We start from the raw sequence: 19433 nt of genomic DNA, 5'->3' as shown, positions 1-19433 counted from the left end.
CCCCCCCCCCCCCCCCCCCCCTTTCGGGTTGGGATTTGCTACTGGCAATTGCTAAATGCGACACTCTTCCCGCGTCTATGCTATGATTTTCGGTTCCCCCGCATCAATTTTCGTGCGTACCAAGGTACTGACCAAGCTGACAAGCCAACAAAGCTGACTGCTAATCTGGGTGGAATCCTCGCATACTCGTACCTGTGACGACGGGTCTATCGATCTGCCCGAGGTGCCCTAGTGTGTGCCTGTATAATGCATACAGCTTGGCTGTCAAGTGAAATATACGTCGTGTACCTGCCCAAGTTCAGTACTGTCACCATGTAATCAACCAGTAACATTTAGTACACCATAACCAAGAAAATCCGATGTACCTTACATAGGTGTCTCGCCTATACGCTTGTACCTACACTGCCTCTGGAACGGATGGCAGACAACAAGTTTTCCGGAAAGTCTCTTTGATCCCAAGATCCCGGGCCTGAACCTGGCATATATATATATAGTAAGTACATAGTGTCTTCAATCTAATGTAAGGTACGTAATCTTTACATTCTTTACATTACATACCCTAAGCAGCAGCCGTCGTAGTGTGCAATTAGGCTCGACATATGAAGCCATCCGGTAAAAGCACAGATAATTGCATCTAGTAGGCGGGATTATTAGTTCCTGGGAAAGGTTGAGGAATGTGAGCGATATCATTGAATGGCTAAAGTACGAAAGTCACAACAATGCCTAACAAGGTATTGATTATTGTGGTTCTTGTAAATCAGGTGTTCTTATATGAAAGCTTAACGACCTTGAATCTTTGGGCACTAAACGATTAAGAACATGTGTAATCAAATCCGTAGTGTAACTTGATTTGCGCCAGGTGATTGTTGGGGAGTTGATTTTATTTTTGTTTTCCCTTATTGTGCCTACGTACTAACGATGGACGGTTCTTAGTTGCTGCACGGTATATGCTATTTGATTCGCCCGTACAGACTTCAATGGTCCTGCTACAAGGTACATGGTTACCTAAGCTACTACAAAGCACTTGGATATTTATATTGTACCTACATACACAAACCCGTCTAATCTTCAACCACCTGTGGTCGCTCCCCGCAGAAATAACCACGTCTACAGCTTACCAGTCAAAGTATTGTGCTGGTGGTAAATCTCATTCTCCACGAGGGAAAGCCAAGCTGCCTATTCCCGGCATACCACAACCACCTCCAGCCATAATGGCCGATGGGCAGAACAGCGCCAAGAGGTCCAACTCTCGCACGCGCTCTGTTTCGCGACCGACGACGCCTCTTCGACCCTCGTCCCGTTCCTCCTTTCGCGAGTCTGCACAGCGCTCAGTCGGCGGAGGCGAACCGTTTCCTCTAAACACGTTCGAACCCGCTTTTGCAGAGCTGTCCGACGCCGTGGCCGACCTCGAGGCCAACATGATGCACTTCCAGCTCATGCACGAAAGCCTGGCCCGCTTCAGCGAAAGCTTTGCCAGCTTCTTGTATGGACTGAATATGAATGCCTTCTGCGTCGACTTTCCAGAGGTACGCCCACGGGAAGGAGTCTTTCCTTTACGCACAAAATAGATGCTCGGAACATGGCGACTGACAGAGAATCACGATACAGGGGCCGATAGGCGAATCTTTTCGACGGGCCAAGATTAACGAGGAACACCCGGAGCCTGCAGGTATGCATGTTCGCACATTATTTATTGACTACTCATTAACTGTTTCCCTTCCCAGTAGGTCGGTCGCGTAGTACTGAGCGCGGCGAGCCAGACAGTGAAACTACATTTATGTAAGCCGTCTCAGCTGCCTCGCATTGCCATCAATTTTGTCCTAGTCACTAAATTTGGATCGTGTACAGGACCACGGACACTTCATTCGTCGAGAACCCCCCTCCCACCTCCTCTAAAATGACGCCAAAGAAGTTCACGACGTCCTCCGAGACACGACAATCTCGCCTGCCCTCAGGCTCACGTGGTGGTATTCAACGCCGCACAGGTGCTGGGCGCGGTCGTCCAAGTGGTCTTGTTCGACCTAGGGCACGCGGTCTTCGATGAGTGCTGGTCAATAACTCCTCCAATCAAAATGGTAGACGGCCTATCTCGTCAGCCTGGTATTGAGCCCCATGATCTATTTGATTGTGGGTCATTTCTGTGCAAAGCCGCCCCTCGGTAGTCCCTCAGATACATTGGTCGCAAGGAAATTTTCATTGCATAGGACTCGAATTCATCACTGGAGGGTAGTCCATTGAGAGAGGAGCGGGCACAGAACAAAGCTGGAGTGATAACCTCTCTGCGTAGTTGTATGGGACGAATCGCATGGTTGCAGAAGTCAAGGACAAATATTGGGCAAATGAGGCTCGTTATGATATTTCGGATTCGAGAGCGTGGGTATCATGTGGTCATGACCACTTCATTGCCGTTTGAGTGGCCAGTCTGGACAGGGCCAACGTTGTCGGTCGTCAAGCCGATAGCTGCTTCGGCTTCCTTCTGCGTGTAGGGCTCTTCCTTGAGTTGTTTCACTCTGAAAAAGAAACGTGTCAGCCATTATGGCAGGGTGGACAGCTAAAGAGATAAGATCTGGTGTAGTCGTACCTTCTTCTGTGCGGCTTGCCCTTGCGGTGGAGCACCAAACTGGCCTCGCCTTCGAACCATTTGGCACACTCGGTGCAGTACCACTTGCCTAAGCCAGGCAGATCCTCACTGGGCTTTGTGTCTTTCCATTGGGACAAATGTTTTGGGGAGAGCAGGTCGGCTTTGATCTGGTCGAGGTCTCGCGTCTTGCGACGGGTTTTGGTTAGAGTGCGCTTGTTGCCTACTCCCATTGCGAAGCACCAAAGCTGCCTGAGTACCAATAAAAGATTGTTTTTTTTTTAAAAAATTGAATTGGCTGGGGAAATGTGATCCAAGTGATCCAGAATCGGAATTAGACAGGAGGCAAGCGGTTGTAGATGAGATTAGTTTTGATGCGATGGACTGTGAAGCTGGCAGTGATAAGCAGAAATCTAATCTGTCGTGCCACCAAGAAAATTTTAGTGGGGTTCAGTATCTCTGAGTTCTGTATGGCGTCGGGGGGTATCGATTGCAGCGGGTACTTGGTCCGGCAGCTGGCGGCGTCTGGTGAGCCTCAGTGACGATACGTATCTTTGATATAACAGTAAATGCCTGCACATGTGTGCCCAATGCCCATGCAAATGTGGATGGTTGCGGTAAGGGTACGTATTTGGAGAGTGAAGCCGGAACTTTTTTTTTTCGGCACGTCCCGGCATTTCTTTCGCAACCTTTGTCGTTGGCCGAGGCTGATGAGCTTCACTTGATGCCAGCAAAGCCGACCACTTTTCCTCCTCTCTCGAGCTTTATGATTCGTCAATCAAGACTCCACATCTTGATCTCCAGGTCAGCAAGGTTTTTCATTGCCCCATATAATACCGCATGCGGTACTTTGACGTCGCTGGGGACCCGGGCGTACATGAATTGCCGCAATCTGGGTATGCCACGGAAATGGGGATGCGAAAATTCCTGTCCGCGCAGTTTAGATTGAATTGGTAGCAGGTGGGCAGAGGCAGACTGGTATGTTGTAGCTACATGTATACATTTGCATTGGAAGGTTAATCTATCAGTGGCTACAATTACGACATGTTCACTGTAAGGACTGAGACTATAGAGGCAACAAAAGCAAAATTGCACGTGCAAATGGAACTAGAGTACAGCTTGATACCTATTATGTGATGATACAATCCTGCAATCTACCAACCAACATTACACCATGTAGATAGCAATGAACAGGGCCATTTTGGTGCCGTCTCACGCCTACACCATGTGCTTGCTACGTTATTAGGTGGTAAGAGGTGAGAATGCCAGCTTTGCCATGAGCACAGTGTGGACAAAGTCCGCCAACCTATGGAGGAGGTTTATAAGGTGCAGAAGAATCCTTCATTACCTACCTGCTTACCACCAGCGGTTGGTTTCCTAGATCATTTCTATATACCTATGTAGTCAATACATGTGCCTTGACTTTTCTTTCTTTCTCAATTCATGGTACGTATCTTGCTATCCCTAGTGATTTTGCTGGGTCTTTGAGCTATCTGTGACATAAGAATGGGTACTGTAATTACTGACTAACACGAGACAGTTGTTTCGTCAACAATTACACACTACTTCCACTAAACATTACCTAAGGCAGGAGGCGTCGGGTACACGTACATTATTCACATATTGACATTTTCTATAGACAGTCTTCCCCTCAAGCAATACAAAATCGATATGCAGCATATTCACTTCTAGATGGTAAACTACATACTCAAAATCATAGCACAAAGATCACCTGCGCTAGAATGAATAAATTCATTACACATTCCAAGCATTCAACACTCTCCCCCACACATGCGCGAGGCATAGTCCGTATTGTGCATACCTATTGCCATGCCATGGTTTCCGGCTAGGGGGGTTTGACTTTGCCCTCTGCTGTCTTGCTTAGCACTGTGTCCGAGGCCGAATCCGCACCCGCCAGCAGGAGCTCGGTTTTAGGTATGTGCATAGAATGTTCAGCGAGCGCGTTTTGAGAACACGTCCGGCTACGAAAATGGAAGTGGAGCTTGTCTCTGCGATAGTGTGTTAGATACGGAGGCTCACCTAACCAAGGACTAAAACTCATAAGATACTGCAAATGGAAAGGGAGAAGGGAAAAAGGGTGCATTCAACTAGAATGAAAGAGAATGCACGTATTAAATAACAAATTACACCACTTTTGGAGTATTGAGAGCCATTCTATCTTGTTCACCCCCTCCGCGGTCCCCCGGGGGACAATACCGCTGAGGAGGATCCCCGAACCGAGAGCAGCAACCATGGCGACTCAGCGATCTCCAGAAATTCCAATACCCACGATTTCATTCGCCCACTCTGCCCGCTCATCCGATTCCAGCCAGTCGCTGTAGCCGAAAGCACCTAGGCCGACTGGGGTTGGAGCTCTCTTTAGCGTCATTTCTGATTCCGCCTGCGCCTGCCATCGCCTTTTCACCTGCTCGCGAGCCGCATCAAACTCTCCACCTTTTTCTCTTTCTCTCAGGATAAACATCCATCCACTGGAGTTTGCTTCCTTTTTAATTTTTTTTTCCACCTTCATCCTCCAATGCCCTTGATCTGAGAGTCGGGCTTGTCTCTCCTCGTCGACACTCTCCCCTCTGACCTGCCCACCCCACACACTTGTTTCATACCGGCTACAATCGCCCGTCTGCCTCTCTTGATTCCCCAATACACACGTCCTTGGACCTCCCAAGCTTGTCACCATGTTGGCAACCAGACAGGTCCTGGGCAATGCCACCCGCTCGCGGGTCATGGCCTCCATGGGCCTCCGTCGCTCCATGGCCACTGTTACAGACTCTCCTTTGGACAAGAAGGTATGTTGGACAATGCCTGCTCGCCGCCGCCCCCCTTGCGCGTTGTAGCCGAGGTTGCTGATATTTCCCGCAAAACTATAGGTCAAGCAGAACAACTGGGAAGAAGGCACCTTTGTCAACTACAAGAAGATGTCTGAGAACCTGGCCATCGTTCGCAGCCGTCTCAACCGCCCTCTCACATACGCCGAAAAGATTCTCTACTCGCATCTGGACGACCCGCACGGCCAAGACATTGAGCGTGGTGTCTCCTACTTGAAGCTGCGACCCGATCGTGTTGCTTGCCAGGATGCCACTGCTCAAATGGCCATTCTGCAGTTCATGTCTGCCGGCATGCCCTCTGTTGCTAACCCTACCACTGTTCACTGCGACCACTTGATTGAGGCTCAGGTTGGTGGTGAAAAGGATCTGACTCGTGCCATCGACATCAACAAGGAGGTCTATGACTTCTTGTCTACTGCTTGCGCCAAGTACAACATTGGTTTCTGGAGACCCGGCTCTGGTATTATTCACCAGATTCTCCTCGAGAACTACTGTTTCCCTGGTGGTCTGCTTATCGGAACTGATTCTCACACCGTGAACGGTGGAGGTCTCGGCATGGCAGCCATTGGTGTTGGCGGGTTAGTCATCCCACCCCATTCATAAAACAAGTCCTTTACTGACTTTTCTGAACAGCGCGGACGCCGTCGATGTTATGGCTTCAATTCCGTGGGAACTCAAGGCTCCGAAATACATTGGTGTTCGCCTCACTGGTCAACTCTCTGGTTGGACTGCTCCCAAGGACATTATCAACAAATTGGCTGGTATTCTCACTGTGAAGGGAGGTACTGGAAGCATCGTTGAGTACTTTGGTCCCGGAACGAACACGCTGAGTGCTACAGGCATGGGTACTGTGAGTAAACCACTGTTTTTTGATTTCTGTTCTTCAGTTTCTGCTTCTCTTCTTTTTTTTTTTTTTTTTTTTTTTTTACATACACATTACTTCTCCCCTTTTTCCAGTTTGAAGAGCATAAACCCGAGACTTTCGTTTGGGAATTATGAATACTTGAGATATATGATTTGGCTGGAAACTCCTTCAATCTCTTAAATCTCTTTTTATTTCTGAAAATTCTCTCCACTTCTCAAATCTTTTTTTATCTTTTAAATCTTCTTCTATTTTTTTTAATCTCTTTCTTTTCCTAACAATTCTCTCGATTTCTAACATCCCTCGATTCCTCAAAACTTCTTCCCTTTCTCAAAAATCTTTCTAAAAAAAAAACGTTTAAAATCTCTTTTAAACCCGTTTTTACGCTATCTTTGTCCGAACAAGAAGCTAATATTTTTTACTCAGATTTGCAACATGGGAGCTGAAATCGGTGCCACGACGTCTGTATTCCCCTTCAACGACAGAATGTACGACTACCTCGCTGCCACCAAGAGAAAGGATGTTGGTGATTTCGCAAGAATTTACGCCAAGGAGCTCAAGGAGGACGAGGGCGCCGAGTACGACCAACTCATCGAGATTAACCTTTCCGAGCTCGAGCCTCACATCAACGGACCCTTTACTCCCGATCTGGCCACTCCCATCTCCAAGTTCAGCGAGGCTGTCAAGGCCAACGGCTGGCCTGAGGAGCTCAAGGTCGGTCTGATTGGATCTTGCACTAACTCTTCCTACGAAGATATGTCCCGTGCTGCCTCTATCGCTCGCGACGCTTTGGACCATGGACTGAAGTCCAAGGCAGCTTTCACTGTCACCCCTGGTTCCGAGCAGATCAGAGCCACCATTGCTCGTGACGGACAGCTGCAGACCTTTGAGGAGTTTGGCGGCATGGTCCTCGCCAACGCTTGCGGTCCTTGCATTGGTCAGTGGGATCGCCAAGATGTCAAGAAGGGCACTGCCAACTCCATCATCTCTTCGTACAACCGCAACTTCACTGGTAGAAACGACGGTAACCCTGCCACCCACTCCTTCGTCGCCTCTCCCGACATGGTCGTTGCTTTGTCCATTGCTGGCTCCCTGTCCTTCAACCCCTTGACCGACAAGCTCAAGGACAAGGATGGCAACGAGTTCATGCTCGCCGAGCCGACCGGTGCCGGTCTCCCCGATCGTGGCTACGACCCTGGCAACGACACCTACCAAGCTCCCCCCGCCGACCGCTCCACTGTTCAGGTCCAGGTTTCTCCTACCTCTGACCGTCTTCAAAAGCTTTCTCCTTTCCAGCCTTGGGATGGAAAGGATGCTCTTGACATGCCCATTCTCATCAAGGCTCAGGGCAAGACCACCACTGACCACATCTCGATGGCCGGCCCTTGGTTGAAGTACCGTGGACACTTGGACAACATCTCAAACAACATGCTGATTGGTGCCATCAACGAGGCCAACGGCGAGGCCAACAAGGTCAAGAACGTGACGACTGGGGAGTGGGATGCCGTTCCCGCCACCGCTCGCGACTACAAGGCCAAGGGCATCAAGTGGGTTGTCGTCGGTGACTGGAACTACGGAGAGGGTTCTTCCCGAGAGCATGCTGCTCTCGAGCCCCGCCACCTCGGCGGTCTTGCCATCATTACCAAGTCCTTTGCCCGTATCCACGAGACCAACCTGAAGAAGCAGGGTATGCTTCCTCTGACGTTTGCCGACCCCGCCGACTACGACAAGATCAAGCCCGATGATAAGGTAAGCCCAATCATTTCCCAAAAGTCTACATTTCATTAGCTATTCAAAGCCCACGCTAACATGCAAATTACAGGTTGACATTCTTTGCACTGAGCTGGCAGTTGGCAAGCCTATCACCATGAGAGTGCACCCCAAGAACGGTGAGACCTTTGACATCAAGCTCAACCAGACCTTCAACGAGGCCCAGATCGAGTGGTTCAAGAACGGCAGTGCCCTCAACACGATGGCCAAGATGTCGAAGAACTAAAGAGGTGGATGACAGCGATGTTGATGATACCATAAAGAAGAAGACAGACAGCCACCTTGGGGGGAAGATGTTAGATAATAGGGAAAGGTCCCCTTTGCGCTTGCATTGTTGGGGAGGTTTTTCCTTGAATTTTTTGGGGGGGTTACACGGTTTGTTTTTGGTATGGATGTTATGCTTTACGGATGACATTGTATTGCACATGAGTTAGCCCATTGCTTTTTCGTTTATTATGTCATGTACAAAATTGAAATGTCTAAAGATAACACACATGTTCCAATACACTTTGAAGAACTGCCAATTCTGCCATGTGCTGAAAGTCGGCCAGTGTATTGTATGAGTAGACAATACCCTCTCGCATTCTAAAAGTTTATGATGAAATTGTCTCGATTGTTGGCAGAAGCACATTTGTAAGAAGCCTCGCAATGTTGCCTTATCCCTTTGAGCACCGGAAGTGATACCTTTTTGCTCCATATAATTTGAACAGGTCAGCTTTATAGTTTTGGACGGGAAAACTGCTTTTCCTTTGATTCAACCCATACTTCGATGAGATCTAACTGCTTTGCGGGAATCGTGGACCAATTGACGATATGCGATTCAGCGGGGCAAAAAAGTATCGCTTCCGGTGCTCAAAGGGAGAGTATATAGACGCAATACAATGAACGAGTCGTTCCCCTTTCTTATAATATAGCTGGATTGATTATATGTATCTTATAACTTGATAGGTAGGGATTCAAGGATAATAACTTGCATGATGCATATGTAGGTGGATAAGCAATTAGAGGGAAACTGCCAGCTGCCCGGACTGATTACCTATGCCATTACCCAACCTGGGTTAGGACCTTCTTCGGGGAAGGAAAACCCGTTGGCGTGTCATCTTTCTGACCGGGCCCCCAGCAGCGATGGACCAGACGGGACAGGGGTTCAACTTTCAGCATTCGGCCGCAGGTACGGGCACCTATGTCAATATCTACCTACACTACATTACAGCACACGATCGTTGATCTGCCTTTGGACTGCGCTGAACTGTGAGATTCGCTTGGGCCTAGTGTTTTTCCCATCACGCAGAGTCCCGTTCCTTTGCGATCCTCCTCGGTCACGTCCAGTAGGATTCTGTATTCCGCGGCTAAGCAACGCGCTTTGCGACGTCGCTGCGTGCTGATCCCAGAAGCAGAGAGCTCCCCGTCTGCCCCGTCCTACCCACGCACGCCTCGAGTCTACGACAACCCATCCCGGATCCTCGGTTCCCTCCTCGGGACGCTGCGAAACAAGGGAAACCAAAAGTGCGCCTGCTCGAGCGCTAGCTGCAGCAGCAAGATACAATATGCCCAATATTCACGGCTTCAGTACTCTACGGGCACGGTCCTATGTCTTGCGGCTGCCGCTCTTCACGCGCGCAATGATCTTCATCATCGTGGCTCTCCAGTTTGTGGGTTTGCAGACTGTATGGGATCTCAGGCAATGGGGCTCGTTGATCCCAGACCAGATCAGCTTCGGCACCGGTGAGTCAACTTTTCCCATCGCGGGTGGAAGCTGTCCAGACTCGCATTGCAGACCATGCAAAGTATAATCATAAAAGCCAAGGCCAAGAAGCTGACGTGCCTGGCCGAGACAGCATACCGGATAAACACCTTTCCACTTATACACATCAATTTCTTTCACATGCTACTCAATGTGCTGACTTTGATGCCGCTACTTGAGCGATTCGAAAACGAGCACGGGACGCTGACGAGTCTGGCCATGTTCTTTGGGCGTGAGTAATAATCGGGTGGGCCGGACGCATTGGATCAACATTCAGGAGCTGACAATGCACAAGCTTTGACAACGATACCAGCGATCATGTACGTGGTGATAGAAAGGGCGATACTGAGAAGCAATACCGCGGTCATGGGCTCTAGGTATGTCCACAATCGATTCCCACAAGTTGGGGGCTCAACGGCAACAGTCATACTAATTTCCATGTCAAGTTTCTGGGTCTTTTTGCTGCTGAGCATCGAGGCTATCCGAACATACAAGACTAACCCGTTCTTTGTCATTGGACCCTACCATATTCCGACGTGGACCACGCCGCTCGTCATTGAGCTTGTCACTGCAGCACTAATCCCCAGTAGTAGTCTCCTTGGACATCTCTGTGGCATTGCTGTCGGGTACCTCTGTAAGATCATTCTCTAGTTCTTGGGCCACGTTATTCGCGACTGACACGATAGCAACAGTCGGGTTGGGATACCTCAAAGTCTTGGCTCCCCCAGAGAAGGCACTTCGTTGGGTTGAGAGTCGTTTGAATCTGCTTGGCAGACTTCCGCATTACGTGAGCGTTGATCAAAAGACATATGGCCGTTTCGGCGTACTCCCTACGAGTAACAGTGGAAGCTCGACACTGCCAGGCCTGATTGGTAGCACGCAGAGACTTGGACCCTAGGCTGTGGCGGGAAAGTGGTTTGTATATAATTCATCAAGTCTGAGGCGACGCGCGTTTTGTTTGGCATGGCTTCGGCGTTAATTGGCATCATTACGTCTTGGGTATAATACAAATAGCTGGCAGCGTCAATCATCACCATCACCATCACCACCACAATCACCACCACAATCACCAATATCACGATCATCAGCACCATTTGGGTCAACTGGTAGTCTTCAATGACTCATGTAGACCGGGACTGTGATGTTGTGGTTATGCAGCGTAGAAAGAAAAACTCAAGTAAGAAGGGTCTTTGTGTTGTATCCATAAAATTCTTCGCGTTCAACCTGCAAAATCGACTGTTTGCTTCTTCTGGCCAAGCCACGGTTGAAAACTGAACAAGATGCATACATGGACATACTGTACAAATCCATCTTTCATGTAGTATTTCTACTCAGTGTCTGGTAGGTAGCAGAGCAAACCGCACGCATTATGCAATTAACGGTAAATTGGAATTGCCCGATAGGGATGTCATTAGTCTTATACATGCATTTCGACCTCTATGTACCTACCTCAAATACAGAGTACGTACTTGACCCATCTACTTCTGTACATTACCTTAACGGACCTAGGCGAGCTACGTACCTCACTCAAGCTACCAGCATACCTCCTTCCTACACCTCTCTCTTTTTCCTTTTTCCTTTTTTTGTTTTCCCCCTTCCTCCAGAACTCGGGTCTTGAGCTGGAGCGATGCCTCGCCTTCTTTGTAAGTAAAACCGCCGCCTGCCCGTCCACAAGACAATGACGACGCCGTCGCCGACGCCGCCATCCGTTACAACAGATTGGTAGCTGACAATGTCCTGTGTTATAGCCGGGGCGCTGTTCGCCCGCCGCGACCCGCGACTTCTGAAGATTCCCCCGTATCTTTCCTTATTGTGTATCGTGGTCGGCGTCGCGTGGCTTTTTATGCTGCCATTGAACGAGTACTCGCGCCGGACGTACATATCCGAGAACGCCCTTCTTCCTGGCCAAGTGCACACCTACTTTGGCGGAAGCGACCAGAACGTCTTTCGTGCCTATAGACATGAGGTGTCGGCACTGGAGAACAGCACCAATGCCGAGTACGTACCTTGAATCAATGTCTTTCATCTCGACGTTTCAATCTTCCTCGCCACTGCGGAAAGAGACGCTGACGCTCCAGTGATTATATGCAGGGTCAATGACAAGCTCGAGAGTATCTTTAGGGGGATTGGACTCAAGGTCGGACGGCAAAACTATACTTATCACTCCTCTGGCAACACATATTCTGGCGAGAATGTGTACGCCATTCTCCAGGCCCCCAGGGGCGATGCGACCGAGGCCATTGTTCTGGTCGCTGCCTGGAGAAACGTCAAGGGAGAGTTCAACCGCAACGGCTTGGCTCTCGCCCTGGCCTTGACGAGATACTTTAAGCGCTGGTCTTTGTGGTCCAAAGACATCATTCTGGTTGTTCCCCCAGATAGCCGTTCGGGCACCCAGGCCTGGGCTGATGCGTACCACGACGGGCATGACTCCTCCAAAGTTGCCTCCCTGCCAATCAAGTCTGGTGCCCTGCAGGGAGCCGTTGCCATTGATTACCCACAGGAAGGCCGCTTCGAGGGCGTTCACATTGTGTATGATGGCGTCAACGGGCAGCTTCCCAACCTTGATTTGATCAACTCTGTCGTCAACATTGCCAGCGGGCAGATGGGAATGGGCTCAACAATACAAGAGATGTGGCGGCACTCGGACAAGTATCCAGACCGCCTGAAGACAATGCTACGAGGTATGCTCAACCAAGGCCTCGGCCATGCAGCTGGTCCTCACAGTTCCTTTATTCCCTATCACGTCGACGCCATCACGATTCAACCCATTGGCAATGGCTGGCACGACGAGATGGGACTCGGCCGCTTGATTGAGGGTACATTTAGGAGTCTGAACAATCTGCTGGAGCATCTGCACCAAAGCTTTTTCTTCTATCTGCTCATGCACAAGGAGAGGTTTGTGAGTATTGGTACATACCTGCCCTCAGCCATGTTGATTGCAGCCAATTTCACCATTATGGCAATCAACCTTTGGATCAGGAGCGGCCACGTGGAAGACACCCCGATCATGGCAACCAAAGGAACAACTGGGTCAAAGGAAGACGAGCTAGTAACCACCGCGGACAAGCAGGAGGCAGGAACACCAAGTACGACAGCTGCAGAGCGAGATCTTGTTCTCCCGCTCGGATTCGTCGCTGCAGTGCATTTTCTTGGATTTGTACCCCTCTTCATCTTTAGCCACGCGCCAGCAACCGTAAGTCTCTTCTTCTTCTGTTTTCGTGCCCCCCCTCCTCTCTCTCCCCCTAAAATACTGATACCGATCTTGCTCACACAATTAATTAGTTCCTCGAGCCTATCCACCACGGTTTTACCATCTTCACTGTGGCGGCCCCCTTTGTTGCGTCTCACGTCCTCGCGTCGCAGTTCACTCTACGGAAACAGCACTACCAACTACTATCATCGTTCTCGCTCCTCTGCCTCGGCATGTTCCTCTCAGCCTTGGCAACACTAAATTTCTCCCTGGCATTCCTGGTTGGCTTGCTTTCAACTCCTCTGTCCTTTGCTCAGCCCACGCAAAGCCTCGTTATGAGATATGGGTACTCGGCTATCTTGACAGCGTTAAGTCCTGGCGTTGTGGTGACGTCTGCATCCCTTCTCTCCGCTCTTGGATTGGATGTCATATTGCAGGAAGCAGCATTCGGGTGGGACGTTTGGGGCATGTATACACCCTTGGTCATATGGTGCGTGTGGTGGCCAGCTTGGATTGTTGGAACTTTCGTCGTGCTGGGCCGACCAGTCGATGAGAAGCTCAAGAGTGCCTAGGCAATTAGTCAACCATAAGAATGAGTTATCCGCCAGCCAAGCTTTGGTCGCATTAAACCGCAAGAGGCTGAATTCGCATCAGTGTGTTGCATAAACTTGGACGATGGAATAAATCCATGTGCCAATAGGCCTGTGCTGTATGGTATTGATCTTGTTTGTTTATGCCACCATGCTTGGGACACTGATCTAGGTATCTAATTTACAGACCCAAAGCACACTGGGCCGGACTCCTTTTTACTCTCCTGCCGCAAAGTCCGTGCCCAGTGCTCGCTCAAAAAGAGACCAGCCTGAACCATTATCATCATCATAAGTTTCTCTCTCGGTAGGATGAATTTACGGAGCCCAGATATCCTGTCCTGTGGCCTCGATCCAGTTGCCGAGCTTATTCACATTTTCGCCCCACTCACCCAGCCTGGCGCCCATGCTGGCGATCTGAGTCATGTCCAGTACACGCGGCTGCACCCAAGTGAAGTTGACGAGCTTGTCGACCTCATCGATTGTGCCTCTCACCAGACCGAGGCTCAGGGCCTTCATCACCAGGTGCTCGATTTGGTTGGAACGCACCCGGGTGTCGGCAGCAATGGCGTCAAAGGTCATGGCCCGCTGGTGAGGCGGCCGCCGGAAGACAGCCTCGGTTAGTGCTGTCAGGTAGATCTTCTCTCGAATTTCATCCTCATTGTCGGCGAGCAGCTCATTGTTGGATATGTGGCCGGAGAGCTTGTCATAGGCGACGAGGTCTCCACGGTTAAAGGCGAGAAGGAGCTGGCGTAGCCATTCGGCGTCGCCCGCCAAGGCAGCGAGAATGGGATGTTGCAGCAGCTCACCAAAGTTGTAGATGGATTCTGACACCAATGCAGAGATTCCCAACTCAAAAGCAATGCTTTTGCGCTCACCCTCGGACAGCTCCTTGAGGTCGATGCAGGCAAGGTAGAGCAGGGCGTTGCGGTAGTATGAGGCGTAGTCTTTGACGGAGCTGTAGTAGGTGGCATTGGTGCGGTAAAAGGCAGCATGGACCTTGGCCTCGACGCTGTCAAAGGTGTCGAGAATCTTTTCTGCCTTGTCGAGGTCTTGCCTGGCACCTTCCTCGTCTTCTACCCGGAGCTTCATCATGCCGACGGCGATTGTGGCGTAGACGAAGGCGTCTTGTGAGTTTTCATTATCAACCTTCTTGGCAAGGTCTTGCAGGAAAGATAGCCGTTCTTCATCATCTATCGTGGCATTTCAGCAAACGGGTTGGAATAGAATGTAGAAAAGGGCAAAAAGGGTCGCAGCATACCTCTGCATGCCGAGGCGGCCTTGAGGCCTAGATCGACAAGCTTGAGTTGGTTGATCTTGTCGGCAAACTTGGAGATGAAGACCTTGTAGAACTGTAGACGCTGCTTCTGACTGGCTGGGTTCTCAAAGAATTGGACAAGGGAGTCGGTGAGCTGGTGCCATAGCTTCCTCTCCCACAAGTTCTCGAATTGGATGATGAGACCCTGAAGCTCCTCGGGAGCTTCGTCCCGCTGGTCGGCGAGGAAGTCGGAGATGGTGTCGACATTCATGATGCCGGCGTGTGGCAAAGGTGGTTATTATTATGTGATGGGCCCGGCGGCGACGATGGGAAAAGTCACTTTTTTTCCGTGGTTGATTGCTGGCGGATTGGGAGTCGCAGGAGTTGTGCCAATAGCAGAAGTAAGTGTCGCCTTGATTCCGGAAGGAGTGTTGTGATTACGGTAGATGGGTAGCTAAGTACGTATGTGGACTGGAGGCTGAACAGAAGCTCCAGTACAGTGGTGGGTGGGTAGGTACAGGTAGTAGGTACTGCGTTTTAGGGAACATGGCTACCTAGGTACTGTAGCTTCCCCCCAGTCCACCAGGCGTCCATCCCACTGCAAAAGACGCGGCTAGCTGGCAGCCTGACGGTCAAGTGGATCTCCTTCCACGGTGGACTATCCACGTTTAGTGCAAGATATCTGAAGCTAGCTTTGACTGGCTTAGTTGTACGCAAGGGCCAGACTGTACTGCGCAAGCCACAGTGCTTCTCTATCCATCCGCCCAAGCCGCCTGCAACTCCGTACGTGCCTGATTTTATTGTGGCGCGGGTTGCTTTCGGTGGCTTGAGCTCGTCTGAAATCAGCTGTCGGTGATTGGCGGACCGATCGAGGTGGCAGGCAGTCCCGGCGAGTTCAATTCAAGGTGAAGCTCAACGTTGACCCATCTAGCTAAACAGACGCCCAGCATCGATTTGTCGCCAATTCGACCCGGGAATTGGGAGAGGTACTGTCGTTCTTGCATTATTCAAATAGTCGCAAGGATGGCTTCCTTTCCGACCGCCGTGCGGTCAACCAGAAGACTCGCAATCAATCTCACCCAGCGACGCTCCATTGCCGATGTTGTCGTCACCCGTACCGGCAAACCCATTCTGCGGTCGCAGGGCGGACGGTATGTCCTTTGTCTTTCTCTGGCCGCATCCCTGGCCTCTTGTACTGGGCAATTGGCTTTTTACTGACTCGGATCCGGTTTTATAGACACTCACTCGGAGGTATGGCAACTCAAATACGCCCACGATAGGCCCCTCGTCTAACGCCCGAGATCTAGGTCACACCGCGACGGTATTTGGCGCAACTGGCCAATTGGGACGATACATTGTCAACAGACTTGGTAGGAAGATCGCACAGTCTTAGCTCAAATTCGTCTCCTCTAATAACAATCGGATACAGCTCGTCAAGGATGCCAGGTCGTGATTCCGTACCGGGAGGAAATGGCCAAGCGTCATCTCAAGGTGACGGGTGACCTGGGCCGAGTTCACTTTCTCGAATACGATCTATACAACACGGAATCCATCGAGGCCAGCGTTCGCCACTCGGACGTCGTCTACAACTTGATCGGCCGCACCTATCCCACCAAGAACTACAGCCTAGAGGACGTTCACGTACAAGGAACCGAACGTATTGTCGAAGCCGTGGCCAAGTATGATGTCGACCGCTACATCCACGTCTCTTCCTACAACGCCGACCCCAACTCCCCTTCTGAGTTCTTTGCCACAAAGGGACGGGGTGAGCAGGTTGCTAGAAGCATATTCCCCGAGACCACCATTGTCCGACCCGCGCCCATCTTTGGCTTCGAGGACAACCTATTGATCAAGCTGGCCACCCCGGCTAACCTGTTCACCTCGAATAACATGCAGGAGAGGTACTCCCCAGTTCACGTATGTCACTCCATAAAACTTCAACCCCCTCTTTGCGTTTTACGCGCAATGAAACTAATCCCGCCATAGTCAATCGACGTTGGCAAAGCCTTGGAGCTCATGCTCTATGACGATAGCACAGCTGGGCAGACCTTTGAACTGTATGGTCCCACCGAATACTCGACAGAGGAGATCGCCGAACTGGTCGATCGCGAAATCTTCAAGAAGCGGAGGCACATCAACGTTCCCAAGGCCATCTTGAAGCCCGTCGCAGCACTCTTGAACAAGGTGCTTTGGTGGCCCATCCTGAATGCCGAGGATATCGAGAGGGAATTCATTGACCAGCAGATTGACGAGGCCGCCAAGACTTTCAAGGATCTCGACATTACCCCTGGCGACATCAAGGACTTTACATACCACTACCTCCAGGGATACCGAAGCTCGTCATTCTACGACCTGCCCCCGGCAACGGAGAAGGAGAGGAGGGAAGACAGAAAGTACATCCATGTTACGGATGAGTTGTAGATTATCCTTTGCAGGGCCAACGGAAGAGAACTCGTGTGCATTGTACATATACACCTAGACCCGGGATCTCCTTATATCGACATTAGTGAACAGTGATTTTTGACCAAAAGTTTTCTTGAGGCCTTGGGTGCAATTGAATATTATTCAAGAGTAGTGACATTTGGACTTTTATCCCCTTCTTCTTTTTCCGGTCCTTTTTTCTTCTTGTTTTTCTTTCCTTTTTTCTTGTTTTTCTTTCCCTTTTTCTTCTTTTACTTATCCTTCTTCTCTTTTCCGCCTTTCTATTTCCTGCTTCCTGATTAGTTTGCTACCACGGAAAGGAGGCGCTCTTTTGAGGTTTCATTTCTAGTGATAACGTGGATATGTCGGGATACTCTTTGGTAGCCGTATCATTATTAAAGTAGGTTGAAACTGGATAAATTGGTATGGTAACAAAAGTTATATGTACGATAGGGTCGACGCGTCAGCGAGCATACAACCATGACTCGGCTGACGAGAAATCGACATCATACATAACGACTGTTCATGGCCAAGATATCTGTGTTTTTCCGGCATGTGATGCGTCTGACTGCTTGGAGGTTACGGCTTTGTTATGTTTGTTCTTTTGTTTCCATCAGTCGTGTCTTGCAGCTTTGAGATTCCTCGATGTTTTGGAAAAAGAAGCCATCGACACTGCATGTTAATGCTGTGATTAATAGCTATCCAAGGTGTTCCATACATTACTTCTCTTGTGCTGCAAAGCAGTCGTCTATCACAGCAATTATATAAGACGGCAGATTATTTGCAATTTCGCTTTCAAGCACATGGCCTTGGATAAGCAAGCAATAACAGCGATTGTCGTCCTATATTGTAATTTCTTTCAAACTATCTCCTCGCAGTCAATGCCGACTTTATACTCATGCTACTTCCCTCTCCCCTCGACGCCTGGACTATACACAAGCACAGGCCAAGCAATGCGCAGGCTTCCTCATTCGAACACAGTTTGGAGGATACAAATTCGAATATACTATATTTAGGCATATTGGAAAAGTCTTAACAAATTCAACCAAACCCACCCAGTGTCTGGCGCCTTCCTTTGGTATATTTGCGATAATTTCTCCTAGGATTAATGACAACCTCGGATGAAAGAAAAAGGAGAGAAAGAACAAGAGGCAACACAACAAAATTGAATCTATATGCAGCAATCAAAGAAGTATTGTGTATACATATATCTGGACACGCACAAAAGCGTGAATGTGCACAAAAAAATCGACATGTGCAGGATTTGAACCTACGCGACCGAAGCCATGAGATGGCTGAATTGCTCATTGCAGTTCAAGTCTCACCCATTAACCACTCTGGCAACATGCCATGTTTCTTGTTGTTGAAAAGTGGCTCATTATTCGCAATTATGATAGCTTGTGCCGCTACCTGAGGAGTGGGGTGGGGCTGTCACCTAGCTGCACCGAAGATTCGCCGGTGATCAGCCGGTGGGGTTACCTTGTGTGTTTTCCACTCGGTCTCGCCTCCCAAGAGGTCTACTATGTCCTGACCTAATACTGTGCGTTCTTTCATAATATACACCACTGGTTGACTGGAACCCGTACGACTCAATGGCATGAAACGAAAACCAGAGACCTGGCATACCTCCAAGACCCCATCATCTACCACCGGCCCACAGATCCCTGTACATTGACGGTGCCAATCAGGGCTGTGAACTTCTCTGGGGGGATTGTTCCGGCGGGCATAATGTCAGACATTGGAGAGGTCATGGCAGCGGAGCAGTCAATGGAATTATGGTTGCTTCGCGATCCCTTGCAGATCGGGCAGGGGATAGTGTACAAGTCCTCGATGGTATCTGTGGTGACATAATAAGAGGAGATCTTCGCAAGGTAGGTTCGAATAAGCTTGGCTTGAGCATCGAAAAGGGTGATAGTGAGGATTCGAATTCTCTTGCCCGGTGTGTCTTTAGTGGGAAATCCCGCGGTCGACCACACAGCATATGGTCTTGGACATAGAGTTCAAGCGGATTCGTCTATTACATATAGACTCTTGAATGAAATGCTCTTGTAAAGACTCTATAACTTTGGGGCAAAATGCTGCAGCCTCCGCTTTAAATGTTAAATAATAAATTAGTCATTCTTTCGTTTCTTGGGAATATAAAAGGTGATTATATAAAAAAAAGAAAAAGAAAAAGAAAG

General features: G+C 49.6%; 7 protein-coding genes across 7 annotated transcripts; 5 read left to right on the top strand and 2 right to left on the bottom strand.

Annotated features, from left to right (window-relative positions):
• Positions 1-1211: 1211 nt before the first annotated feature.
• On the top strand, positions 1212-2044 carry PFICI_05918 (uncharacterized protein; the record flags this gene model as incomplete). The annotated part of the gene is made up of 4 exons (XM_007834499.1): positions 1212-1526; positions 1609-1669; positions 1728-1779; positions 1849-2044. The coding sequence occupies 4 exons, from the start codon at positions 1212-1214 to the stop codon at positions 2042-2044; spliced, it is 624 nt and encodes a 207-aa protein (XP_007832690.1).
• A 336-nt stretch (positions 2045-2380) lies between these two features.
• On the bottom strand, positions 2381-2811 carry PFICI_05917 (Zinc finger protein bud20; the record flags this gene model as incomplete). Its single annotated transcript, XM_007834498.1, has 2 exons — positions 2381-2510; positions 2582-2811. The coding sequence occupies 2 exons, from the start codon at positions 2809-2811 to the stop codon at positions 2381-2383; spliced, it is 360 nt and encodes a 119-aa protein (XP_007832689.1).
• Positions 2812-5271: 2460 nt separating this feature from the next.
• PFICI_05916 (Aconitate hydratase) lies at positions 5272-8279 on the top strand (the record flags this gene model as incomplete). The annotated part of the gene is made up of 5 exons (XM_007834497.1): positions 5272-5382; positions 5464-5999; positions 6055-6271; positions 6710-8032; positions 8106-8279. 5 exons carry the CDS (start codon positions 5272-5274, stop codon positions 8277-8279), a joined length of 2361 nt encoding a protein of 786 aa, XP_007832688.1.
• A 1321-nt stretch (positions 8280-9600) lies between these two features.
• On the top strand, positions 9601-10695 carry PFICI_05915 (Rhomboid protein 2; the record flags this gene model as incomplete). The annotated part of the gene is made up of 5 exons (XM_007834496.1): positions 9601-9778; positions 9892-10029; positions 10093-10174; positions 10244-10431; positions 10490-10695. The coding sequence occupies 5 exons, from the start codon at positions 9601-9603 to the stop codon at positions 10693-10695; spliced, it is 792 nt and encodes a 263-aa protein (XP_007832687.1).
• Positions 10696-11529: 834 nt separating this feature from the next.
• PFICI_05914 (uncharacterized protein) lies at positions 11530-13559 on the top strand (the record flags this gene model as incomplete). The annotated part of the gene is made up of 4 exons (XM_007834495.1): positions 11530-11795; positions 11889-12786; positions 12835-12990; positions 13080-13559. 4 exons carry the CDS (start codon positions 11530-11532, stop codon positions 13557-13559), a joined length of 1800 nt encoding a protein of 599 aa, XP_007832686.1.
• A 333-nt stretch (positions 13560-13892) lies between these two features.
• PFICI_05913 (uncharacterized protein) lies at positions 13893-15103 on the bottom strand (the record flags this gene model as incomplete). Its single annotated transcript, XM_007834494.1, has 2 exons — positions 13893-14767; positions 14836-15103. 2 exons carry the CDS (start codon positions 15101-15103, stop codon positions 13893-13895), a joined length of 1143 nt encoding a protein of 380 aa, XP_007832685.1.
• Positions 15104-15855: 752 nt separating this feature from the next.
• On the top strand, positions 15856-17253 carry PFICI_05912 (NADH-ubiquinone oxidoreductase subunit A; the record flags this gene model as incomplete). The annotated part of the gene is made up of 5 exons (XM_007834493.1): positions 15856-15983; positions 16070-16083; positions 16140-16202; positions 16262-16749; positions 16819-17253. 5 exons carry the CDS (start codon positions 15856-15858, stop codon positions 17251-17253), a joined length of 1128 nt encoding a protein of 375 aa, XP_007832684.1.
• Between the last annotated feature and the right edge of the window lie 2180 nt (positions 17254-19433).

Source organism: Pestalotiopsis fici (genome assembly GCF_000516985.1).
Source record: "Pestalotiopsis fici W106-1 unplaced genomic scaffold PFICI_Scf_3, whole genome shotgun sequence".
Lineage (NCBI taxonomy): Eukaryota > Fungi > Ascomycota > Sordariomycetes > Amphisphaeriales > Sporocadaceae > Pestalotiopsis > Pestalotiopsis fici.
The sequence above is the reverse complement of the archived record's forward strand: the minus strand, read 5'-3'. Positions and strand labels throughout refer to the sequence as shown.